The sequence below is a fragment of the Carassius carassius genome, chromosome 40 (assembly GCF_963082965.1).
Source record: "Carassius carassius chromosome 40, fCarCar2.1, whole genome shotgun sequence".
Lineage (NCBI taxonomy): Eukaryota > Metazoa > Chordata > Actinopteri > Cypriniformes > Cyprinidae > Carassius > Carassius carassius.
In genome coordinates, this window is record NC_081794.1 from 5,727,501 (window position 1) to 5,744,766 (window position 17,266).

The 17,266-nt window shown below is 37.7% G+C and overlaps 2 protein-coding genes across 31 annotated transcripts in view; both read right to left on the bottom strand.

The window, feature by feature from the left end:
• LOC132122018 (coiled-coil domain-containing protein 6) overlaps positions 1-9,310 on the bottom strand; it is a 35,400-nt gene extending 26,090 nt beyond the window's left edge. The window contains exons 1-4 of the mRNA XM_059531822.1: positions 9,071-9,310; positions 2,125-2,274; positions 319-447; positions 139-242 (exon numbers count right to left, since the gene is read on the bottom strand). Of these exons, the coding sequence (XP_059387805.1) occupies positions 139-242; positions 319-447; positions 2,125-2,274; positions 9,071-9,304 (617 nt within the window). The 5' untranslated portion in view covers positions 9,305-9,310. The remainder of the gene's footprint in view (positions 1-138; positions 243-318; positions 448-2,124; positions 2,275-9,070) is intronic.
• A 1,173-nt stretch (positions 9,311-10,483) lies between these two features.
• ank3b (ankyrin 3b) overlaps positions 10,484-17,266 on the bottom strand; it is a 231,517-nt gene continuing 224,734 nt past the window's right edge. For 26 of the 30 annotated variants that reach the window (XM_059531835.1, XM_059531829.1, XM_059531833.1 and 23 more), the window contains 7 exons: positions 15,798-16,491; positions 15,469-15,694; positions 14,453-14,539; positions 13,792-13,875; positions 13,527-13,664; positions 12,173-12,255; positions 10,484-11,731 (listed from right to left, as the gene is read on the bottom strand). In XM_059531835.1, the coding sequence (XP_059387818.1) occupies positions 12,190-12,255; positions 13,527-13,664; positions 13,792-13,875; positions 14,453-14,539; positions 15,469-15,694; positions 15,798-16,491 (1,295 nt within the window). In that variant the 3' untranslated portion in view covers positions 10,484-11,731; positions 12,173-12,189. The remainder of the gene's footprint in view (positions 11,732-12,172; positions 12,256-13,526; positions 13,665-13,791; positions 13,876-14,452; positions 14,540-15,468; positions 15,695-15,797; positions 16,492-17,266) is intronic. The other 4 variants (XM_059531847.1, XM_059531846.1, XM_059531824.1 and 1 more) reach the window with 3 other exon arrangements.

Genomic DNA, 17,266 nt, shown 5'->3' on the forward strand with positions numbered 1-17,266 from the left:
CAACACATGTAGAGCACTTTAAATATTCAAAGTGGCATTACTACTTTCTCAGTTACAAGGCAGTGTTTCTATTTCTGAAGTGAGCCGTAGCAGTGTTACCCAAAGCAGCAGCTACTGACACAAAAGAACTGCACTGGCCTTTTTTCTGCTTCCAGTTTGTCCATGCGTTTCCACAGCCGATTCACAAGAGCTTCTTGTTCTTGCTCTAAGGTGTTTTCCAAGTCGATCTTTTCACGTCTAAGCTAAAAGAACACAAAAGAGTTCAAATAGATGCAAAAAAAATTCATCATCTCAATGCGCAAGATTTGAAGGAGTTACCTGCTCTAAGGTGAGCTGTTTGGAGATCGTGTCATTCTCCAGCTTTTTGATCTTCTTCATCAGTTTGTTGACTTGAAACTCCTGCTCCTGTTCTAAGTGCTGCTCCAGTTCGGCTTTCTCGTGTTGTAACTGAGCAAGAAATCGAGAAAATGGATTTCAAACTGATACAGGTATGAAATATAAAGTGTACCAGACTGAAGCTGTTCAAGCCACATATTTGAAGAATTTCTGCCGGAAAAGCATTTGCTTTTGCATTTGTTGTTTTATATTCATTGCAAAACTCAAAAATTTGCATCTCCAGTAGTAATGTTCTTCTAGTTATAAGTGGGAATATATTTGGCTTTATGGATATTCTCTAGCCAATAAGTGTACATCAATTTTTATTGCGGTGCATTATGGGATTGAATGAGAGCACTCGTCCACTATGGTTTCGGACACCACTACGGATGGCTGTCCCCTCCTATTTAAAGGTATAGGGGGCAATTTCAGACACAGGCCTAGTATTTTTTTCTGTATAACGTATCGTCAGCTCTTTACAACGTTGATAATCATAACATTATTAAAGATATTGAGCTCCAAATCAGCATATCAGAATGATTTCTGAGGGATCATGTGAGAATGAAGATCGGATCAGATATCATGAAAATCATTTGGTTCCAGTCATTTTGTTCTTTTTTAAATGAAACCGTTTACAGTTTGCAGCTATAACTGGAATTTGTTGAGTGCTTACAGCTGCATTTTCATCAAACTGCAACCCATGACTCAACATTTTCCCATCTGTGAGGAAATCTGTAAAACCACAGGTGACCATATGCTTCTCTGCAGCTCTCTCTTCCCCACTCCATCTGTGGCTCTTTCTCTCATGTTCCATGGGACATTGAGGACAAACAGAATTACCCTGACCCTTTAAGCTATAAGAAGTTCCTTAAAGACAGCATTGCTAAAGCAGTTCCCCTAAAGTGAATGAATCACTGCCTCAAAGTCAGATAAACCTCAACATTGTGGTGGAACTGGGAAACTATTTGAGGAAGCTTTGGAAAGTGAGTCTAGAAACGGCAATCTATCACTCTTAACAAGGTTGTGTGTTTGTTTAAATGACCCCAGAAGACTTGGTCAAGACTGCTTACAGAGCAGACCTTGAACAACATTTCCTGTACTCCTCCTCAGTGACTTATCACTGGAACTTTGAACACAGATGTGGTAATCATCTTCTTTTACTGAAACATGTGCTCTATGTTTGCTATGCAATATGTGCTCAACACTGCTCTGGTATGAGCGCCAAAGAGAACAAATCCAATTCAGAGACCGGTTTTCTGTCGATTTGTGCTACCCTGTCAGATTTTGCTACCTCCCATTAGTACAATTTTGACCAGGAAAAATGCTGCCGATAAAATTATGGTTTATGAACATCTACACCTACCATAACCCTAAACCTACCCTTACAGCAATGCAAATACAGTAATTATGTTAATTATAAGTCGCTTTGGATAAAAGCGTCTGCTAAATGAATAAATGTAAATGTAAATGTAATTATGTGTTATATTCACGGTTGAAGCTAGAAGGGATACAGTTACAGGAAAATGGCAATAAATATTTTTTTTCTACGTATTAGATTGTTTTATGTTAAAGTCTACACCTATCCTAAGCCTAAACCTACTCTTACAGTAATGCAGATACATTAAATATTGTTGTTTAGCATGAGAAAATGGACGCAATATTGATGTGCGCATGTGCAGTAAACCTTGGCAAGAAAATCTGACGGGTGGGATAAAATGTCAGGGCACTGGACAAGAGTTGAGCACTTACTTGCATAAGTTTTCTGGAGAGCTCATTAGTGAGGAACTCCTCTTCCTTCTCATAGTTGACCGCTAGTGTTTCTTTCTCTTTCTGCAGGGCCTGAATCTTCTTGAAAAGGGTGTTACTGATGAACTCTTCTTCTTGTTCTGCTCTCGCTTGCTAAAAAAATAAAGAAAACATTTTTAGAAAGCAGAACAATGTCAGGCTACATCTGCTGAACATACATCAGTAGCATGTATTTTTTTTATTTTATATATATTTTATTAAAAAGTATTTAAAAAAGTGTAAACAAATTGTTAAAAAAAAGTTTATAGTAATAAACAACCTGCAGTTTAATGTTTGCATTTTTTTCCCTTACTGTACCGAAAATGAACCGAACCGTGACTTTAAAACCGAGGTACGTACTGAACCGTGATTTTTGCGTACCGTTACACCCCTAATGCTAACATTCGTGACGTGCGCTAATGCTATTATCTCCTGTTACTCTCACTGTCGTTCAGAGATGAAGACTGCCATCTAGCGGTCGGGATGTAAACTCAAAACCAAACGACTGCCATGAATCTTGTATGAATTTTATATATATATATATATATATATATCGATACAGTATCGCCAAACTAAATATCGCGTTATTCACATGTATTGATATTTTCTTTCACCCCTAGTTAAAACACCTCAATGATGGATTTGTTTCTTACAAACATGCAGCTTTTCACTTCACAAGATGTTAATAGATGGAGTGGAGTCGTGCGGATTACGTGTGGATTATTGTAATGTTTTGGCTGATGGCACCCATTCACTGCATCCACTGCTGAGCAAGTGATGTAAGTAATGCTAAATTCCTAAATTCCTACAAATCTGATAAAGAAAGAAACTCATGTACATTTTGGTTGGCCTGAGGTTGAGTACATTTTCAGCAAATTTTACAGAGAACTAACCATTCCTGTTGTGATGATAATTTTTTATTTTTATTTTATTTTATATTAATTTCTGTTTTTTGTGTGTGTGTGTGTGTGTGTGTGTACTGTATTTTTGGATGTTTCTTGCTCTCTGAGAATTGCCACTCTAAATTTCACTACTGCAACTTGTGAATTAAATTAGGATAAAATAACAATAATAATAATAATAATAATTTGATATTATTATTCCTATGATAGTAATTGGCCATATATTGTAAAACAATTGCACTGTGAATTAAATGAAAATTATTTTTTTCCCCAGGTATATTATTTTACCTTACTCTACGGTAGGGAAATTGCTAAACTTTTGTCCTAATTTCTACACTTGCAAGCAGGGCCTAAAACTAACTTTCACATCTGTGACTGGCCATGAAACTTGCTACTACCACAACAACTAAACATACTTAATTTTTTAAAAAGCCATTTGAAATTAGAACCAACGACTGCATTTTCAAAGAATCAAGAAGATAAAACCTGCATGAAACAAAAACAGTCTGAATGAGAATGCAAATTCACTCTCTGACAACAGGTGGCGCTTATGGATCAGCAATGATAAGAAGGGAAAAAATGCCATCGAAACTTTTAAAGTCAGTTCCCTTCAGAAATACGTTCATATCAGTGTTAATTTTCACAGCAAATTTTGATTTAGTTTTAGTCATGGTCTTTTGACTAAAATGGCATTTAGTTTTAGTCATATTTTAGTCATCTGAATTGTTTTTAGTTTTAGTTGACTAAATCTACAGTACATTTAGTCGGTGTGTTTTAGCAGGGTTTTCGCCTGGAAAGCTCTATAGAAATCTGGCACCCTATTGAACGAAGTTAACATGAGAGAGCGTGCCGTTCACAGACACCAGAATGAACGTGTTGACCGTAACGTTCATCAGGCAGTAATACAGCACGTTCAGTTCACGTTCGCCCAAAATATGAACGAGTTCATGAACTATCGTTCAATGAACGCGTTCAGGCACAACACTGCCTATAACATAATACAAAGGTTAAGCTAATAAAGCTTACAGCTTAAGAAAATTGCCTTCTTGACTAATGAATACAGAACACAAGCCGCACAAGCATGAAGTTTGTTTCTATATGCAGCTGCAACAATTTAAAGAATTGTTGGAGGCAGTAAAAGTGGGCCTAGGAAAACATCATGAATGAGGATACATCAAAGGCATTTCAGGACAATGGTTTAGTTAGAATTTACAAAGACAAGCCAAGTTCATCTGGCTTGTATAGAAACAAATGTGCAATGCACCCTAAAACCCATGTGCATGACATATAAGGAACTGAAAGTCTAACAGAAAATATGTTATTTCTACATATAGGTGTTATTGAGAAGCCGTCTGCAGACCCTGAGAGAATAGGAAGTTCATGATGATGAAGAACTTTACGCAGATAACACAATACAATTGTCAAGCCAGAGACCAGCTGCTTTCTCTCTTTTGAGTTTATAAACGCATGCTGACACCACACAAGGACAACTGTCAGATGATCATCCAATATTAACTAGCAACCAAAACAACTGACGACAGATTGCACTGTACAGTGCTTTACAGTACTGAAGCACCAGTACATCATCGTTATTTAATGCTCACATTAATCAAACCATCATTCAGATGTGACGATTTGCATTAAGCTAGATTTGTATAACCCTACAGTATAGTATCATATTTGATACATGAATTTCTAAGGCTCTAAATTATTAACAAGAACAAAACTTCAATCAACTGCATCCCTTCTGCTCTCAATCTATTAAAAGTATTTTTGCTGTAAAGTTTTTAAACATACAGTAAATGTTGGAATAACTTTCATACATTTCAAGATGAACATTTACTAGACTGAAGCAACGTAGGTTTAACAACCTAGGTTTTTCATAGGTTAACTATCCAAACATCCTTTTTTTAGATAAATTATGTTAAATCACACATGCCACACTCATGTTTGCATTGGACTGCAATGTATGCATTGCCCCTACAATTAAACATTGATAATAAAATTAAGCATATAAATATCATTTTAATAAGACATTATTTGGAGATATAGATTGACAAATGACACTTAAATGCATTTTATGTCAGAAGTCTGCAGTACATTTATATCTTAATGGTTTAAATTAAAGGGAATCAGAATTTGATCTTACTTTTCATCCATAAAAATAAAAGCAATAGCACCAAATTGAAATATTTCTGCTTAGTTTGGGCTTCTGAATAAAATTACAGCATTGTTTTAATTGAAAGGGTCCTCACACTTAGACTCACCACCACCCGGTGGCTTTAAGAAAACAGCAAATGTGCAGATTGGACATAAACATTGCATGTTTAAGTTAGTGTAAAACAAGTAATTTCCTGTTGCCAGTAGGTGGCGCTTTGATAATAACACAATTTTGGCATTTAAATGTTTTCAGGCCAAGACTCGTATCATATATATATATATGTGTGTGTGTGTGTGTGTGTGTGTGTATGTATTTATGTATATATATATATTAAGGGGTGTGCAGCGAAGCCAGTATTTGTATCTGTATCTGTATCTGTATCAATCACAAAATTATTCGGATATGTATCTGTATTCAGATAAAACCGGAAGTAGGCAGAGCTTGAACCAGAACTTCGTACAGTATTTGATTTATGGTTTTACATCTTTTTTTCATAGTTATCACTGAACAAATATGCAGTGTTTAACTAAACTATTATTATTATTATTATTATTTTATGATTATAACATTTAGCCTATTTAAACATCTTCTAACAGTCGGCGCCGATTTCATTATATAGGCATTGCTTCGAGATGTAGTGCGGTTATGCTTCGAGCAACGTGAGTTCGAGTCGCAGCTTGGGGACCTTTCGTGATCCAATAAATAGATATTTGAGTATCTAAATTAAAACAGTAAGGGTTCCTACGCAATTTAGAAATATGGAAATTGATTTAAGTAATTTCCAGGAAATGCATGAAAAAAGGCAACTGCAACACTGCTATTTTATTTGTGCTTACTTCATTCATAAACTCATTAATACTTTGCACACTTGTTAATGCATTGTAATTTTAGAGGATTATGTAAAACAACATGAATTCCTTTGGCTCACCGGTTCCTGCAGAGTTAAAATAAGTATTTCACTTAAGTAATTTGCAGGTCTGGAAAAATTATGGGGAAAAAAGAGAACAGAGTGTGGAAAACTATTTCGACTATTTGCCCTGTTCAGTGTTCTAAAATGTAAAATTAATCATTTCTAAAAATAAATTTATCTTACAAGTAGGAAGATTTAATGACAAACATTTAGTGAATGAATTAATTCAAGGCTAACATTTCATTATGCAGAACTATTTAAACGAGTAATTTTTGAACTTCACTAAACAAATGTGCATATGCCACGCAAACCAGCAAAAGTTAAGGAAGCAAACATCTAGGCCTAGTAGAAAATGTATCTGTATTTAAGTTGGTTATTAGCCTATACTCTTGACAGAGAGCTCGTTTGGTTTTTGAGAGACAGAGATGCGCAGAGATGGCAACGCGGCTATTTGATTGGCAATCGCGCTGTGCTTATTCATTCGTGTATCATACCGTAGCCTATAAGGTTTAAATAGAAGAACAAATAATAGAACGTGTATGATGTAATATTTTAGGTAATTTCAGCCCTACTCTTGCCAAGCTCTGATTTTTGAGAGATATACGTTGTGGCACCAAGCAATGTGCTGTTGGATTTGCGCTCTTTTCATTCATAAAGTTTACATTCATTCACTTCTCACACTCATTGAGTGAATTCAGAGGTTTGTGTAAAATATTGCGCTGATCCCCTGGCTCACCTGTGAATCTAGTAAACACCAGACTGTGCTGCAGCCTCAGCCGAATATTCGGGCAGAATTATTCGTTATCATTTATTCATTTTTGAAGCCATTATTCGTGCCTTTCCGAATAAGGTATTCGGCTTCTGGCACACCCCTAATATATATATATATATATATATATATATATATATATCTGGCTATCATCCATATTAACTTGTTCGGTGTCGCACCATAGCTGTGTGGGCGGAGTCAGCGTGGGGGATAACAGTCCTTTCCCCCTCATTGGAAAGCATGGTGTAGACTCAGAATGGCCTACATTAAATCATTTCTGCCACTCGACAGAAAACCTGAGCCATATTGGGTCTGACTGTCCATACATTATCTGTGACTGGACAAATGACCCAAGGGAATGGACAAAGGTGTCATTTCCCGACATTTTCTGTTACCTAATGGGTCAAGAAACCTGGCTAGCCTACTTTACATTTACTATAGTAATATCATGGCTAATTTTCGTACGGGATTGTGTATAATAATAAAAAATAAATGTTTTAATAGATTATGACATCACAAAATATCAGGGAGTGAGATGTATTTGATTTTGGCAGGACTAATGACCGTAGTGTAGCTCTGTGCTACCCGCTCAGTAATACCTCGGGTACTCGGGTCTGTTTATCAGTCATATACATCTCCAGATCAGGTTTTTTTTTTTACTTATTAGAGGTACAGAACACCACACAGCAACTTTTCGTCACTGCACCAAGCCAAAATCAATCGATATCTTCACAAAAAGTAAAGATCAAGCGCCTAATAAGGTGTCTGTGCGTTAATTCGAATGGTTTGTTTTCCCCCATGGCATAAACGGTTATGACGTTTTTGTGGGCGTTCCCACCAATGCCGAACAAGTCAATAGTGCCACCAATAAAATTTAAATTGAGTGCGCCTCGAGCTACGTTTTATGTACATATGTACATTGGTACACGCGATTTCATCAAGGTACTAACTCGCACTGTACCAGAGTAGCAGAAAATGTCGGGAAATGATAACTTTGTTCATTCCGTTGGGTCATTTGTCCAGTCACAGATACCGTACGGACAGTCAGACTCAATATGGCTCAGTTTGTTGTATGTTGCTCTGTCGAGTGGCATAAATTATTTTATGTAGGCCATCCTGAGTCTACACCATGCTTTCATTTTTGTGGAGATGCTGTTGTTTACGTCAGAATTGAAACCAAGCCATTCACACAGAATGCATATTCATCACTTTTTCTAGATGGACATCTATCGGTGTTCCACTTGTGTCTCACAAGAGTGCGGCATGTTTAGAAAGCCATGTAAAATTATTTTAAATTAATCTCAAGACTTTTATGGCGGTTTTTCCCCACTCCCACTGTATCTCATGCTCTTAAATGAAGAAAGTAGCCTACTCTTTGTGATTGGTTTTTGGTCCTTTGTTTTAAACTATACATACATGCATGGTGCTGTTTTTATTTTTAATTGTTTAAGCAGCTTTGTTAATTATATATGGTTTATAAACATTAAGCAAAAATGTCAAACATTTCATATGTCAGTGTTTACAGGGTTACAGTGTGATACTATCAGCTCTAAGATGACTCATAACATACCCGCAGAATAATCACCAACTAACCAAAGCTAGTCAATATTGTGCACTATATGAGTTATAACGGTTGTGCTCTCATTGGCACATGCTGCTGTACTTAACTGTAGTGTCACTTAACAAAAATGAGACCACGCTTTCATGAATCTTGAATTTTAAACAAGATAATGATTCAGCTTACTCAACTTAGTAAGATTACATACTGTATGAAAATGAGGCTTATGTATTAAAGTGAAGTATGAAAATGAATTACCCACAGTAAGTTCATTCTTATGCCATATTAACTTTTTTTGTGCTGCTAGCTCATGCTATGATAAATATTTCACTGACAGTTTCTTAAGACTCTAAACACAACCAATGGGGGGCTAAAATTGGTGCTTGTTTAGTAATTTTCTTTTTAATTAACAAGACATAACGAAAAATATGAGACAATAAAGAATAGACATTAGCACATTAGCTTCAGTGAATCTAAAATGTACAGTGTTAGCTACTGTAAATAAGTTTAAAATCAACTGAAATGGTTGAACTCCTCAGTATTATTGTGAGCTGTCAAGAGTATTCAGGTAAATAAGTAATAATTGTCAAAACACGTGTGAATGACTCACTATGGTGACACTGGCTTTGCGCAAGTCTCTGTTCTCCTCCTGCAGAGCTTTACACTTCAGTTTAAACGTCTCGAGCTCGATCTTCAGCACTTTATTCTCTTGCTGTAAAGAAGCCAGGCGGTTCGTCAACTCCTCTAGACTGAATGAAGAGATAAGGATGGAGGAAGACAAGGATGAGGAGCACTGAGGGGTGGCTCCGTCCGTGTCGCTCTCACTCGCACTATCCGCCATCATTGAGCATCAGTGAGAGAATGGGGAATGATATACTACTGTAGGATGGGATTCGTTACAGCGACCTCTAGCGATTTGATTCACTTGAGCGAATCGGTTCCTTTAAACGGTTCGCTCTGAAAATGGGCGGGGCTTAGAGCTGTTTAAAGTAGCCTACTTACTGTATGTTTAGAATTCAAGGTATCATTATAAAGGTGTAAATTATTGATTAGACAGCAGTCATGTGGAAACTGTTAATTTTCTCAACGCGGATATGGTTTAGCCTGCCAAAAAAAGCTGGACACCAGGGTCTGGTTTCGGTATGTTTGACATTTATAAAATTCATAATAAGTAACGTGAACTCAACTGAATGCAGCTATGTTAACCTTACATGTTCAGCTAGGTAACATGGGTTCCCAGCCAACACCATGTTGCAGTCTGGGTTAGTTCATTATTACACTCTCATAATGTTCCAAACCCGTAAGACTTGTTTATCTTTGGAGATGTTTTTAATATTGTCTCATCATTTTTGTGCTTACATTTAAAGCATGCAACCAAAAATGGCCAACATGGCCTCAAAAAGTTAATAAATTCCAAGTATTCCATCCAAGTGAACAAAGCGCCTTGTTTGGAGTGAAGATTGTTTTGTATGATGAACCTTTTTATCATGAGCTTATATGAAGAACTTACTAAGATGCATTTCATTTAGAATTGAATTAAGATATTAGAGCTCATAAGTATGGAAAATGAAAGCTGGACTGTGCTTGCTTGAAGTAATCTTCATTTTTATTCTAAACCCCTTCAGGACTGCCTTTCTCAATATACTGGAGAGGTTCATTGATAATTTGTGAATTTCACCTCAAAATGTAAAGAAAAAAAATCTGTTTTTCAAAAAATATATAAAATAAAGACTACTTTTAAGAACATTAATTTGTTTTAAGACAATTAGAAAGTGACATTTTAATCACATTTCCCCAGTTTTGGGTTACCTACTATAAAGAAGAAGAAGAAAAAAAAAACGGTAAAATTAATTGTGAAGAAAATGTTCTTAATTTAAATGCAAATAATGTCATAATAAGTATTGAACAATAGTCTAAAGTTCCTACTAATTTCTTATGAATATGTCCTGAACATGACATTTATTCATGGGATTGCCCCCTTAAAGGTTCCAGTGCTTAAAGCTGGACAAGAAAGAAAACACAGTGAGGGTTTGAACACAATTTATTATAAGCTTAAATAATTAATTTGATCATCCAGTGTATGTTTTTTTTCCCATACATATTTTTGTTACCAGATCTATCATCCATGAATACTTGGGTGATTTCTCAATGCACCAAAATCAAAGTAAAATTTCCCCCGAAACCACAACAGCCTTGAAAAGTAGTGATACACTGCTAGAATGATTATAAATGACAGGCTGACAGAAATACTTCTATATCTTAGAGCCATTACACATGAGAACAGTTACAAGTTCATCACGCTAGTTGACGTGACGCGTACCGGTGAGTGTTCAGATTGCAGCTGTATCCTTAACTGCATAGGGAACGCGCCGCTGTGATGTGATGGGACACAGTGTATTTTAGTGAAGCTGAACAATGGGTTGTGATACTGTCATCTTTCTAAAAAAAATAAAAACATGTGAGCATTAGCAAGGCTGTGAGTGTATGTGTACAGAACATCATTCCCCCTTCTCGTGTGTTATACTGTTTAGAAAATTTTAAATAAAGTGAATCACATGCATGAAAATATTAGTACTCTGAAGAAGTCTTTAAACAGAACTACAGCGGATCCAATGTTCATACCACTGAAAACCGCAGTAGGTTTGAAGGAACACCGGTTGTTAAAATCAAGCTGGCCGTTTTTCATTTACAAATATTTTTCTTGCTAGTAATTATACAAGTGCATGTGAAGTTACACCGAAGCATTCCCTTAAAATTGGAATCAGAATTGGTAGTTCATTCCTACACACTTGCCAGTGCATTAACAATAGTGTGAGCCACTTTTAAATGTATACAGTGTAATTTATGTACATCACAAGCTCCAACAGCATTTTACACCCCCACATCATGGGTCCGAGAGGAATAAAATGTAAGGCGAGTGTAGAAGGTGATTCGAACGAGTCCCTCCTTTTCTGTCAATCTGCAGTATGTTTCGTGGCCTCTTTGGTCACGGAAGTGCTTGGGCACAGCCGTGGAGCGTCTCGTATCGGACGCCCCCAGTTGATCGAAACTTGGCACTAACAAAGTCCTCTCGCCCGTTAGCCGTTCCGTGTTATTGACAGAAACAAGTTTTTTTTTGTTTTTTTTTCATGCTCATGCGAAATCAAAAGCCGTCTGGCTGAAAACCGTTTATTTTTATGAAAACTGCAGACACACGATCCTCATCCCCTGACCTCCTGCACAATTCCAGTGATCCTCCTCATAGGAAAATGATTTTGAAACACTTTCAAATCTGAAACACAGTGAGATAAAGAAATATACCAAATTCATTTATTCATTTAAGAACACAGCACAGTCTTTCAATTGATAAACCACTATTGATATTGATAGGCCACTATTAAATCTAAACAACAAAACTAAAACGAGTTGTGAAAGTCATTCCATGTTGACTTTACATGTCCAGCCTTTGTGTAGGTTTACAATACCACACAAATGACCATTCAAACACCTTGTCCTGGTCTGGACACAGAAGCATGAGCAAAAGAACAATTGCTTGGGCTAATTTGCTGTGGTTGCATTCCATTAGTGGGGTGTGTCTCAACTGTACTGGAAAAAGTGCTGTTACAAAGCACATTTCTCTGGTGACTATTGTGTTGATGACTGTACACCAAAATTAATCTGCTTTTAACCCCCTGATCTAACCCTGAACTGAGTTTTATGCCTATGGACTTACCAAAAAGAGCACAACTGTTACGATTGACCCATTTTCTCCCTTTGTCTTCCTTCCTTTTTTATGCCCTTCCCTCCTTCTCCAGGCTGAAACAACAAAAGCTTGTAGTTAGAGAAGACTCTAAATGATCCGTCATACAGCACAGCATCAGTAGGGATATTACTCTCAATGCCCATCCATGGTAACACACAACAGATGCTATAAAAGAAAAAAATTATTAGCGAGAAGCCAATGTTCACTCTATCAAACCTATGTTTATAGACCTTTCAGCCACATAAGCAGAAACACCCCCGGTGCAGTCAGTGTCAATGAAGAAATTGTTTTCTCAAAATGAATTTAAAGAGATAGTTCACCCAAAAATGAAAATTCTGCCAATAATTAACCAGATGCATGCTGTACATAAACCAGATTTTGTAAACAGATCTGAAGATTTTGACAGAGGGTGCCCAGCCTTACTTATTTAAGCCAGAATATACAGACAATGAACTAAGAGAGATGGAAGTTCTATGTCAGAACGTCAACTCCTGCATCAGCAGCTCCACACGCGTGCATTGTTATATTCTCGCGAATGTGTGTTGAAGACTGATACGGAACAGAAGAAATTGTTGAAGAAAAGTTGAATAAAAGTATTCTCATAGCTTTATAACATTACAGCTGAACCACTGATGTCACATGGATTATTTTGATGATGTCCTTAAAACCTTTCTGGGCCTTAAAAGTGTCAGCTGCATTGCGTCTCTATGCAGGGTCAGAAAGTTCAAAAATCTCTTAATTTGTGTTCCAAAGATGAACAAAAGTCTTAACGGGTTTGGAATGACATGATGTTGAGTAATTAATGACAGAATTGGGTGAGCTGTCCCTTTAATTTTAGCTATCCCTTTAATTTGTGAAGTATCTCAAGATTTGTTACCTTTGTCAAGAAAACTTGTATTATTCTGAGATCAAGTAAGTTATGCTCATGGCAAAAAAAAACATTCTAAAGTCATTTTTTTTGTTTCATTTGTTGTAGAATGCAGCCTTAATTAAATCAGCATAGCTTAAGTTCCATACTGAAAATTGTAACACTAACAGTTGTAACAGTTTAGCGCATTCAAGCTTTTTCACCTTGCATTTTTTTTTTTTTTTTGAGCCTGCTTTGTGTTCTAAATGTTTTTTGAGTCTGTGTTGGAGCAACATTAAAAGTATGCAGCCACACAGCTAGAGTATATCAGTCCACAGACGTTTCCATTAATAAAGCCACTTCAAATCAAAATCAGAAAACCTGGATTAGATTTCAGATACAGCAGGCTGTTCTCAAATGTTCTGCACACTGCAGGCCCGCACTAGCACTAGCATCAGCACCGCACACGAATCCAACCTCAGTGTGCTCTCTGTGGGGCCCGGGGCCCCCCTGTTCCTCCTGCTCAGCCCTACTGGCCTGGCGAGAACGCTTCCCACGTTTTCTCCTGCCTTTCTCCTCCACACCAGCTGTGCGACGCACCACTTTACGGATGACCTAAGAGAAGGGGGTAAAGTCACGTCTCATGGTAATGGTTTAAACCCACACGGGGGCAGAAGGGAAGGGAAAAGACGTGGTAAAATGAGGAGACTGTGACGCTGCTAGGGATGGGCATGGACATTACTTTTCTGGTGACCATGTTTCCATCTTCATCTGTGTACTGCTCCTCTGTCACAGTCTCAACAGGGATGTTTCTGGCCTGATCACCCTACAGAGGTGGGATGCATGATGAAACAGCAGATCTTTATTTTAAAGTTTAGATCACACACAGTCACACACATGATGTGTGAGTAACATGTAATTCCATTTTATCTGACCAAAAAAGAAAAATCAGACATTTTTTGGTTTGAGACAAGACAAATTTTCAAGCCAAGCGTGCCGATAACAATGGCTGAATGTATTTAGTCGTTAAAAAAAATACACCACAGGCAAAAAAAAAAAAAAATCTTATACATTTAAATAAAATTTGTAAAATCAAGATGCACAAAAATAAGTTCCATTATGTAGCTAAACTTAATGCTAACATTAGTATTAGTAGTGATGCTAACCTTAACAAGCATCTTTAATTAATCAAAGATAGGGGAAGGAGAAAAATAGCGGAGAATAAAAATCCAACAAAAAAAATAAAAATAGATCACGCTAGAAAAATCCACTCCAAAAATCACAGCAACATCTTCATTGGTGTGCTAATCACTTCATTCCCTCTTAACACACAGACTAGAAGCACACGCAAAGTCTGTAGCACACAAACCAGCCCAAATCTACAAGAGTACAACTCATAGTACCTTCAAAATTACTCTCCGCCGGTACACTCTGGTGGTGACAGTTTCTTCCTCATCAGAGCTCGATTCATTATCTCTACGAGCTTCCTGCTAGAGTCAGGTCAGCACATTACAGCAGTGCATGAGCCATCAAACTTCAACTAATGTTCTTTAAATCACAAATCTGCACTGTGCTCAAGAATTGATGATAATTATTTATTCATTGGAAAATGTAATAACGTTTATATTGGCAGTTGTAATCAATCTAAAGTTAGACAGCTAGATGAAAAAATTTTAAATTTTTCATCTGGCAAAGTATACGTGATGCATTTGAAGCATAATCAAGTACTTCGAGGATTAAATACAAAACATGTCACGTCTTTTGTTAAAATTTGATTTGCTTATTGTTCATCTTTGTTGTAGCTTGAGACTTGAGAGACTGGAGAAGACATGACATCTGCACGAAAGTTTGAGTACAATGGAATTTTTACATAGGAAGAGCCCAAAAGAAATGACTCCCTGGGCAGTGAACTTGGAACAAGAGAAAACTTTTGGCGCTTTTCCACTGCGTGGTACTACTAGGCTCGGTACGGCTCAGTACGGTATGGCACGGTTTAGTACCGCTTTAGAGTGAACATGTCATTATAATTGTGCCGCTTCTACCGCCATGACTCATGAAAAAAAAATTCATTCCACGTTGCCCCATCAAGCTGTCACTGGATCTGCTCCTCTGCTATCAACGAGAGGAACATCTGTACTTTCTCAAGAGACAACAAAAAAGCCACTTTTGGGTTGTTAAACAGTACGGTTTACTTGGAACCTCAGCCGAGGTAGTACTAAAAAAAAGTACCAGGTACTGTACCCAGAGGATAACCCCCCAAAAGTGAACCGTACCGAACCATACCATGCAGTATAAAAGCGCCATTAGATAGACCCTGAGCAATGTGAGAACATGCTTGTTAAAAACTTGGTTCAGCTATCTTAGAAAAGCCACAGTGCATTGTTTTTCGTTTTTTAAGGTCTCTTAAAGAATATTTTACCTGGATTTTAGGCTCGGAAATGTCCTCCCCCCTGTTGTTTGGTCCTCTGTCCTCTAGAGCCTCCCTGCTTACTTCTTCTTGTCCAGAGTCTTTCCTAGCTTTGCCCATTGGTTTGCTGGAACACTCACTGGCGTCTGGTGACAAGCAAGCTTGGGCTTGGAGCTCTGGATGTCCCCCATTTTGCCTCTCAGTTTGCACTCCAAGTGTTGATGACACTAGTTCTTGGCTGTGGAGACATTAAAGTTTGAAATACATTACTTGATTGATACCTAACCTGCTGAGCTTGTGGAATAAGAATAAAGTTAGTTGGTAGAGGTCACTGTTCTTACCTGGACTCTCTTTGCCCTTGTGTTTCAGAATTCAGTCCTTGGCCCAAAGTTGGTGTCTTCTCGTTTGCACCAGACGTCTCACTCTGCAGACCTGAAACTGAAGACATGTCTTTTTCTGCCAGCTGCACTTGAGAGAGGATTGCTTGCAGCCTCTCCTCAGTCATCTCCTCATCCTCTGAGCCTTCCTCCAACTTAATGTTCTCCAAGAGAGACTTTAACTTCTCTTGGGTCATCTCTTCATCTTCTTCGTCAAACCCAGACTTGCCACTCTCTCTAGGAGCTTTGCTGGCTGAGACACAAATGGGAAGCTTAGGTTGGACTTCCGTCTGCTCTTTTACTGGACTGTTTGGGAAGACATCTGATTCTTTTGAGGTTCCCTCACTGTCATGATGTTCCGAGGGGGCTGCTGATTCTTTGCTGACACCAAAATCATCTTCAGCTGACCCATCCTCTTGGCTAACAGACTCTCGGCCTCCAATAGAGGTGTCCTCCGCCATGACAGTAGGCGGCTTGGTATCTGCAGACACTAGGCCACTAGTGTTTGGCAAGGACAGTTCACTGGGTCTAACAGGGGCACTAGAGGGGAACTTTAGCCTAATGTCCTCACTAAAGAAATCCTCTTCATACAGAGGGGTAGGGGGCTCATAGGACACCTCTGAGGGACTCTTGAGCTCCAGCTCAATGTTGTGGTAACCTGAGTGATACAACACAGTGAGATGGAGGAGAACACCATTTGTGCACAATGCCACAGCAACAGATGTTATGACAGAGGCTTTTGAAAATGTCATGGAGGTCCATATCGATGTTAAGATGGCATACTGAATTTAATAAGTCCTAACCTGATGGCTTTAAAGGATTATTCTGGGTTATTTGCAGAAGTTAGAGAAGTCCCATCTTAAAAATGAGATAACTTCACAACTCAACAAACATTTTCACAGAATTTAAGTGCTATAGCAAAAATACAAGCTTTATATTTCAGCTTTATAACCTTCTGGCACACTTACCCCATCATCTTGCCTCTTAGACTCATTGTTAGTGGATTACTTAGGTTTGTTTTGAGGAAAAGTCATTTTCTGTGGTAGTCAAAAGGAAACCACCGATGATCGATACCAGGTTGATCAAGTTAACCCAGAATACTCCGTTACAAATATACCATTAAGGTATGATTAGTATAGTTATAATATCTGAAAGTGTAGTTCACCATGTAATTTTCAAAGGCTGATAATTACAATACTAAATATAAAGTTCAGGAACAGTGGGGTCTTGGCGTAAATGGAGGAAGATGGGTGATGATGATGGTGAGGAAAAGGACTGTTTGGTCAACACTTTAAGGTTGGGAGATACAAATGATGTAGAGGAAGTAGGGGCAGTAGAACCTGTCATGGACACCAAGTTACAGAAAAATGGGGCAAGAAAGATGTTGCAGATATGGTGTTAAAAACATGAGATGTATCAGGATGATGTTGCAA